The sequence below is a fragment of the Canis aureus genome, chromosome 19 (genome assembly GCF_053574225.1).
Source record: "Canis aureus isolate CA01 chromosome 19, VMU_Caureus_v.1.0, whole genome shotgun sequence".
NCBI classification, from domain to species: domain Eukaryota; kingdom Metazoa; phylum Chordata; class Mammalia; order Carnivora; family Canidae; genus Canis; species Canis aureus.
Genome location: NC_135629.1, coordinates 54865890 through 54874711, shown reverse-complemented (window position 1 = coordinate 54874711; position 8822 = coordinate 54865890). Strand labels below are relative to the sequence as shown.

Sequence of the window (8822 nt, the reverse complement as noted above, 5' to 3'; positions counted from 1 at the left end):
TAGCCAAGACTGTCTCTTCCCTACAAGGGGGATTTCTCTACCTGGACTCTCCAGCCTTCTGCTTGTGGGGTCCAGAAGGGGCCCCTGACGGGAAGCGTCCAGATGGGTGGGTGGAGGCAAGCCTGGGAAGACCCCAGGGCTCCTGGGGAAGGTGAGGGAAGGTGGGGGGAGGGCTGGGCCTGCCACACTGGGGGGGGGGCTTAAGCTCTAGGGAAGGGGGCTGAGGCCTGGCTGTTCCTTGCCCCTTCTGCAGATATGCTGGATTTAGGGGAGTGCTGGGGGAGCCCTAGTGCAGGGTTGGGGAGGGCAGCTAGAGTGGCAAGAAGGAAGGGAAAGAGAGGGAGACTAAGACACTAAATCAGAGTCAGAGACATAGAGAGACAGGGAGAGATACAGAGAGACAGAGACAGACGCACAGAAATACCGAGGCCGAGGGGCACCTGGGTGGCTCAGTGGTTGAGCATCTGCCTTTGGCTCAGGGCGAGATCCAGGGTCCTGGGATTGAGTCGCCCATCGGGGCCCCCGCAGGGAGCCTGCTTCTCCCTCTGCCTCTGCCTCTGCCTCTCTCTGTGTCTCTCATGAATACGTAAATAAAACCTCAAAGAAAAAAAAGTAATACCAAGGCCAAGAGATGGAAAGGTTCTCTGAGACCTCCTCCAGCGACAGTCCACAGAGTCGGGGGGCAGAGTAAGAGCGAGAAGGGCCCAGAGACCAGAGGCCATGCGGAGTTACACAGGGACCCCCCAGAGCGACGGGGGCGGAGAGACATAACCCAGGAGACACAGGAGGGACAGAGCTAGGGACAAAGAGGAAACGGCGGGGCGGGCGGAGCAGGGCGCCCAGGGAGGTGGAAAGTGGAGAGATTCAGAGAAGAGAAAGTTAGGGAAACTTCAGGCGGAAGGCGGAGAGGGCCGGGCGCCGGGATCCCCACGCGCCCCGCCCCGGAAAACGCGGCTTCCGGAGCTGCTATAAAGCGCGGGGCCCCCGGCCCGGCTGCAGCCGCCCGCCGCCGGCCATGCGCCCCCGCAGCGACGCCGCCCCGGACCCCGAGGCCCCGCGGCCGCCCGCGCCCCCCGGCCGCGCCTGCAGCCCGCTGCCCTGGGCGCTGAGCGCCGCGATGCTGCTGCTCGCCGGCACCTGCGCCGCCTGCGCGCTCCGCGCCTGGGTGGTCCCCGGGCCCCGGCTCCCCGCGCTCCCCGCGCTCCCCGCGCCCCTGCCGGACGCCGGCGCCCGCCTCCCCGACTCCCCGCAGGTGAGAGGCGCCCGGAGCCCCTTCTCCCCCTCGAGAGCACCCCTTCTGTTGAGGGCACCCCCGTGAGACTCCCCTCCGCATCCCGGCCCCGCAGCGTATCCCTCTCCATCGCGGACGCCGGCGCCTCTTCTTTATCCCCGAGCCGCGGCGGGAGCTCGCGGTTCTTTGCTAACTGCGGGAGATCGTCGCTTTGGCCCTGGGCTCCCGGGGTCTCCCCCTCTCCCTCCCGAGGGCGCCTGGAGGGAACCTCTCCTCTTTCGTCTGCGGAATCACGAGGTTCTGTCCCTGTTCCTGCCCCAGGGTTGGGGCAGGGCGAGCCACCGGCGTCGGCAGAGCGTGTAGGCTTGTGCCTTCATTGGAGCGCGGGGGAGGGCTCAAGGCCTGCGCAGACCCCGGGGACCCCCACTTTCCGGGGGGCTGCGGCAACGCGACGGGGGCCTCCATCCACTTTCCGCCTGTCCTCTCTCCGCAGGCCGTGTTCGCGCAGCTGGTGGCCCGAGATGGTGAGTGTCCCGCGGTCACTCCGCCTGGGCGCACGCGGCGGGGGTGGCGGGCAGGGGTGGCAACAGGCGGAGGAGCCCCGGGACAGGGAGGCCTCCGCGCCCTCCATCTCGTCCTCTTCCGTTCCTCTCTAAAAGCTGTCCCCTCACCTCTTTAAGCCCGCTCTGTCTTCCTGGCCTTCCCATGGCCCTCTCAGGGTGTCGGCTTTTCCTCCTCTGACCCCCAAATATACGTGTCTCAGGCTCCCCGCCTCCACCGACCTGGGGCTTGATCCCACAGATCCCACCTGCCTCTGTCTCTCCGGCTGGGCTCTGGGAGGTGCGGCGGGGGGGGGGCCCTCCTCCCACCCCCAGTTGCCGGTTTTGGAGACCTCCTGCTAACTCCTTTCCTCTTCCAGACTCCTCCTCCCCACCCCTGCCCCTCTGTCTTCTCCCCCTTCCTGAGACTCTCTTTCCTCCCTCTGTGTCCCCTCTGGGCTTTGCCACCTCCCCCAGTCCCCTCGCCTCTCTCACCAGGCGCCTTCCTTCCCTCCCTCCTGAGCTCTCCCCAGTCTGACTGCCCCTCCCATCTTTGGCATTGTACCCCCTCCCAGTGCTACCTTCTACTTTCCCCACCCTGGCTCCCCACGCCCTCCTCCCCCCCCTTACCCCCCTACCCTCCACACACTCTCCACCCCTACCCCCCACCCTAACCCTGAACCTCCCACCCCCTACCCCTCCACCTCCACCCCACCCCCAGCCCTGAACCCTCCACCCCCTCACCCCACTACCCCTCCACCCCCATGCCCACTCCTTTGCACTTTCTCCTCTGTGGAAGTCCTGTCCTCCCTCCTTCCCTTGCATCTGCCAACCTCACTTCCCTCTTCCTTCTGAGACCTCTGTCCCTCTCCAGCTCAGAGCCCCAGCACCCCTCCCCTGGGCTGCACCCTGGCTCCACAGCCCAGCTCAAGGAACCTCCCTCTCTTCTTCCTCCCTCAGTACAGCTGAAGGAAGGACCCCTGCGCTGGTACAGTGACCCGGGCCTGGCAGGTGTATTCCTGGGGCCGGGCCTGAGTTATGACCAGCACACTCGGGAGCTGATGGTGGTGGAACCCGGGCTCTACTATGTTTTCTTGCACCTGAAGCTGCAGCGGGTAATGTCCAGCATGGGCTCCGGCTCTGTCTCTGCTGCCCTGCACCTGCAGCCACTTGGCACCGAGGCTGCAGCCCTGGACCTGACCTTGGACCTGCCTCCACCATCCTCGGAGGCCCGTGACTCAGCAGCTGGTTTCCGGGGCAGCCTGCTGCACCTGGACGCAGGCCAGCGCCTCCGTGTTCACTTGCGAGCTGAGGCAGGGGCCCACCCTGCCTGGCAGCTGGCACAAGGTGCCACGATCTTGGGCCTCTTCAGAGTGGCCACCAAAGTCCCCACTGGACTCCCCTCGTCATGGCCCATGGACACGGGGCCTGGGTCCCCGCCCCTGGATGGAGAATGAATGCTGCCTTCTTTTATTGGGGCTCTTGGTGATGCCTCGCTACTCTACCTCACCTGGCTTGGCAGGGGTCCCCGCTGCTGATCCCCTCCTCGAGGACTCTCCAAGTCGCTCTCCCATTCCTGCCCCCAGTTGAACTTTGGGTATTTATTCTGAGCCTGAGCTCAACAGTGTACTTTATATTAATCCATTCAATGTATATTTATTGAACATCTGCTGTATGTAAGGCCTGCTACAGGGCTGGAGAAACATCAGCAAACAAAACAGATAAAAAAAAAACTTTATTTATGTTAATATGTGAGAAATAAAGACTCATCCCCAGACCTGCTATGGCATTCAAGGCACTAGTCTTCAGGGCTCTGTGTGACTATGCTGTGTGAGCATCATTCATGAAAGTTGTTTTGAGCATCTCCTGTGTGTCAGGCACTGTTTTAGGTGTTGAAGACACAGCTGTGAACAAGACAGGTAGCCCAGCATTTTGCCAAGCTGGCAGTCAGGTATGCCTGCTTGACACTAGGACTATGATTGTGCGTGACCCTGTGTGACCAGACCACATGGGAGACTGTGAGATGGTGTGTGGTACTGGATTATACGATACTCAGAAACTTCCTGACTACAAAGTATTGAGCCTCTGCTGTATGCCAGACAGCGTGAGTTATCTTATTTGAGACCTAACTACCCTATGCTTCAGGGACTTCATTCCCGTTTTGTTTTTCTCTATGCTGGTGACGACCTATTTGTATCTGCGTGGCGGAAGTACTGTGTAACGTCGTTCTGCAGGACCTTGCTTGCCAACTCTGTTCAGTGACCTCATGCTGGGAACTTAAAATCGGCCAGGGGCATCTGCAAATGTTCCAGGTTGACTTCATGTATTGTGTGTAGATCATTTATTTAAGACAGCGATGGAGAAATTGTGGATTAAACATGTAGATTAAACTTGAAAGTGTGTCTTGTCTTGAGCTGTTATGTTGTGAATAGCACAGGAGAAATTGAGGAAGTATTTGTCTTGTGTTTTCAGACCGTTATCTGATTTAGCAAAGAAGTTGCTCAACATGACTGACAAGCAAGTGAAGTGAGGACATCTATGTTGTTCCAGGTCCTGTAGCCTTTGAAGGAATAGACCAACCTATACTCACTTGTCACTGCGAGCCACAGGTGGCTATGGGTACAAGCGTAGGGAAAATCAAAGACTGCATTATATAAAAATTGACTATGGAATTTGCAATGGAGAGTATTTATTTATTTATTTATTTATTATTTTTTATTTATTTTTTTTATTTTATTTTTTTTTAAATATATTTTTCTATCTCCACACTCAACCTTATATCTTAGGCAGCATGTATTTTTTTTTAAATTATTTATTTATTTATGATAGTCACAGAGAGAGAGAGGCAGAGACACAGGCAGAGGGAGAAGCAGGCTCCATACACCGGGAGCCCGACGTGGGACTCGATCCCGGGTCTCCAGGATCGCGCCCTAGGCCAAAGGCAGGCGCTAAACCGCTGCGCCACCCAGGGATCCCCATTATTATTTTTTTAATGGAGAGTATTTTAAAGGGGCACCTGGGTGGCTCAGTCGGTTAAGCAACTGACTCTTAATTTCATCTCAAGTCATGATCTCAGAGTTGTAGGATCTGTGTCAGCTGCACACTCAGTGGGGAATCTCCTTGGGATTCTCTCTCTCCCTCTGCCCCTCCCACTGCTCCTGTGCTCTCTCTCTCTCTCTCAAATAACTAAATAATTCTTTTTTAATTTTTTAAATTAATTTTATTTTTTTATTTTTTAAAGATTTTAACTTATTTATTCATGAGAGACATAGAGAGAGAGGCAGAGACACAAGCAGAGGGAGAAGCAGGCTCCATGCAGGGAACCCGACATGGGACTCGATCCTGGGTCTCTAGGATCCCGCCCTGGGCTGAAGGCGGCGCTAAACCGCTGAGCCATCGGGGCTGCCTTTAAATTAATTTTAATTTTTATTTAAAAAATATTTTATTTACTTATTCATGAGAGACACAGAGAGAGGCAGAGACACAGGCAGAGGGAGAAGCAGGGTCCTTGCAGGGAGCCCGTTGTGGGACTTGATCCCAGGACCCTGGGATCATGACCTAGGCCAAAGGCAGATGTTCAACCACTGAGCCACCCAGGTGCCCCTAAATAATTCTTTTTTTTAAAAAAGAAGAGTATTTTTTAAAAATTTTATTTATTTATTCATGAGAGACAGAGAGAGAGAGAGAGAGAGAGGCACAGACACAGGCAGAGGAGGAAGCAGGCTCCATGCCGGGAGCCTGACGTGGGACTCGATCCCGGGTCTCCAGGATCACACCCTGGGGTGAAGGTGGTGTTAAACCGCTGAGCCACCCGGGCTGCCCAAGGAGAGTATTTTATATATTTTTTGTAGATATGTGCTGCATATTTTTGCCAACAAAATTTATAATAAATGCACATACTCATTTTTTCCTCCTCTGGAGAGCTGGTTGTTAGGCATTTGCTAGTATACCACTGTCTCCAGACCCAGCCAGATCCCCCAGCACCATAATATTCCTACCATGCAGATCTGCTGGCTAGTCCATATAAAACAGCTGGATCTTGGCTTCTTGCATAGGACAAAAGGGGGTGGAGTGGGCAGAGAAGTCTCCACAGAGCAGGTGACCTAGATGGGCCTTAGGAGGATGGATGGGAACGAGGGAGGCAGAGGTAGGAGAGTGGCCTACACTGGCCAGACAGGAGGATGTGGGATGCGCAGTGAAGATGCAGATGTGGAAGTGAACGCCATTTGCCTGATCCATCTCTACCCATTCTCTTTTTTATTTAATTTACATATATATTTATGCAAATTAAAAACAATTTTTATTGGAATTCGATTTGCCAACATATAGTATAACACTCAGTGGATCTCTACCCATTCTCAAAGAGTCCCTCTTAAATGGGCCGAATTGGCATTGAGCTGACACTATGAGTGTCACCCTTATTGGGAATTAAATTATTGAGCTAGGGACACCTGGCTGGTTCAGTTAGAAGAGCATGAAAGCCTTGATCTCGGGGTTGTATGTTCAAACCCCACGTTGGGTGTAGGTGAGATTATTTAAAAAAAAAAAGTGAACTTAAAAAATAAGTAAGATAAATAACTAATTTAACTGACGATAAATAAACTAATTCCATACAAGCTGATTGTTCCATGAAAAGGAAGTATGTGCAAAGTGACAAATCCTACAGAGCTGTAAGATGGAAGAAAAAGGCCTACAAGTCCAGCTTGATGAGAATGGCTTATTAAGGGGACTTACAGACATAAGCCTGTTTTGAGTGGCTCCAAGAGGAGCAGGTCCCTGAAACCCCTACCTCCTGTCAGACCTGCTAGAGGCTAGGAGTCCGTGGGGAGGAGCACTCAGGGGGAGAATGTTTGAGAATGAGTGTGTCACAGTCATATCTCCCGAGTAGATCAAGAACCCAAGTTAGGGCAGCCCCGGTGGCGCAGCGGTTTGGCGCGGCCTGCAGCCTGGGGTGTGATCCTGGAGACCCGGGATCGAGTCCCACGTCGGGCTCCCTGCGTGGAACCTGCTTCTCCCTTTGCCTGTGTCTCTGCCTCTCTCTCTCTCGGTGTCTATGAATGGATAAATAAAATCTTAAAAAAAAAAAAAAAAAAAAAGAACCCAAGTTACTCAAGGATGTGGTTAAATAAAAGGGAAAGGATGTGTGTGGGGGCACTGTGCTCAAGAAGGCGTCAGGTCAGAGTGGTCATCATGGCCATTTGCCCAAGATGGTTTTAGTCTGGTTCACAAATTGGCAAATGACTGTTACTCCCCGCCCCCAGTGCTAGATGCTTCCTCGGGATGTGTAGGATGGCCCTTGCCATCCGAAACCTTGCACTTGGTTCTCCTTCAGGGTTGGAGGGGAAAAGATGCTTCTTAGAACTCTTGGTCCAGGGACCAGCATCAGATCTGATTGGTCCACGATAGGCTCCCCTGGTTGTTGCTTATTTTGAATACCACTGGGTGATGCCAATCCTCTGGTGCAGCTGATTGGGCCAGGTCAAGCTGGTCTGATTGGACACATGACTCAAGCTGGTCCAATCAGATCTCCTCCACAGGAACAGGGGCAGGCCTGGCTCTACCAACCCTACTAGGCAGGAGAAGCTGTGAGAGAAGCATGGAGAGAACCGTGTGCAGAGAGAGAGAGAGAGAGAGGAGGGGAGAAGACGTGTAGGGATTCACAGATGAGACCACAGAGCCCTAAAGAGACAGAAGAGCTCCTTAGGTTTCCTACTTGCCTCCTCCTGGTGAAGGGGGATGCCCTAGTGCATTAGTTTCCTAGAGTTGCTCTAACAAAGTACCATAGGGGCACCTGGGTAGCTCAGTATGTTGGGCCACCTACTCTTGGTCTCAGCTCAGGTGTTGATCTCAGGGTCGTGAGTTCAAGCTCCGCCTTGGGCCCCACCTTGGGCGTGGAGCCTATCTAAATAAAAAACAAAGTACCGTATCCTGGGTGGCTTAGAACCTCAGATAACTGTCTGCCAGGCCTGGAGGCCGGAAGTTCAAAATCAAGGTGTTGGCAGGGCCACACTCTCCAAACGCTCTAGGGAAGAATCCTTCCCTCCCTCTTCCAGCTTCTGGTGGATGGTGTTCCTTTCCTAGCTTCTGCATTACCCTCATCTCTGCCTCCCTTATGGCATGGCTGTTTTTCCTTCCATGTGTCTCATTTGTTTCTTTTCTCCTCTTTCTCTAAGGGCATTGCTCATATTGGATGTAGGGCTCACACTAGTCCTGTATAGTCATCTTAGCTACTTACATCTGCAAAGACCCTATTTCCAAATAAATCTATATTCCGAGGTTCCAGGAAGGGCATGAAGATTTTTTTTTTTTTGGCCTGGCTTGGGGGGGCGGGGACACTATTCAACCCAGTACATTTAGTATCTACTCTTGAGGGCCATGAGTGTCCTTCCATGAATTTCCTTCTGGGATGGGTTCTGTTCCATGCTGCTTGAGGATGCAGGCCCTCAAGGCTGTCAGTGACTTTCTTGGTAGTTTTGGGATCTGAGAGTCTGTCCTGCTTCCTGAATTATTTGAGTTTGGGAGTGGCCCACAGCAAAGATACTTGGGCCCCATAATGTTGTAGGATATTACCAAGAGCCAAGGTATACGGATAGAATTCTACAACAGTGACAAGAACTATAGATGACATTTATTAATGCTTACTGGTCCCAAGTACTAACTAATTGCCTTGCAAAGACTTCAACAGGAAGGTATGATTTTATTTTCATTCCCATTTTACAGGCAAAGAAACTAAGGCCCAGGGACTTTAGCCCAAGGTCACACAGCCAATAACAGAGTGGTCGACACTGTGTTTGTAGGGCCAGTCTTCCTGCAACCCTGGTCACTTCCAAGCGACCTCATAGAATGGAGCTGATTGGGCCAGGGTGAAAAGTTTTGGCTGCATTGTGTGCCCTCCAGATTCATATGAGGAAGCTCTAACCCCCAGGACCTCAGAATGTGACTGTATTTGAAGACAGAATCTTTACAGAAGTAATTGTGTTAAAGTGAGGTCATTAGGCTGGGCCCTAATCCTATACAATTGGCGTCCTTGTAAGAAGGGAAATTTGGAGATA

General features: G+C 53.1%; 1 protein-coding gene across 1 annotated transcript; it reads left to right on the top strand.

Annotated features, from left to right (window-relative positions):
- The first annotated feature begins 1015 nt into the window (after positions 1–1015).
- TNFSF9 (TNF superfamily member 9) lies at positions 1016–4167 on the top strand. Its single transcript, XM_077860862.1, has 3 exons — positions 1016–1252; positions 1725–1755; positions 2731–4167. Exons 1-3 carry the CDS (start codon positions 1016–1018, stop codon positions 3225–3227), a joined length of 765 nt encoding a protein of 254 aa, XP_077716988.1. The 3' UTR covers positions 3228–4167.
- The last annotated feature ends 4655 nt before the right edge of the window (positions 4168–8822 follow it).

Coding starts and splice junctions, on each gene's coding strand:
- TNFSF9 (XM_077860862.1), top strand. CDS start 1,016: ATGCGCCCCCGCAGCGACGCCGCCCCGGACCCCGAGGCCCCGCGGCCG. Junction 1,253..1,724: donor GCCTCCCCGACTCCCCGCAG/GTGAGAGGCGCC, acceptor CTCTCTCCGCAG/GCCGTGTTCGCGCAGCTGGT. Junction 1,756..2,730: donor GCAGCTGGTGGCCCGAGATG/GTGAGTGTCCCG, acceptor TTCCTCCCTCAG/TACAGCTGAAGGAAGGACCC.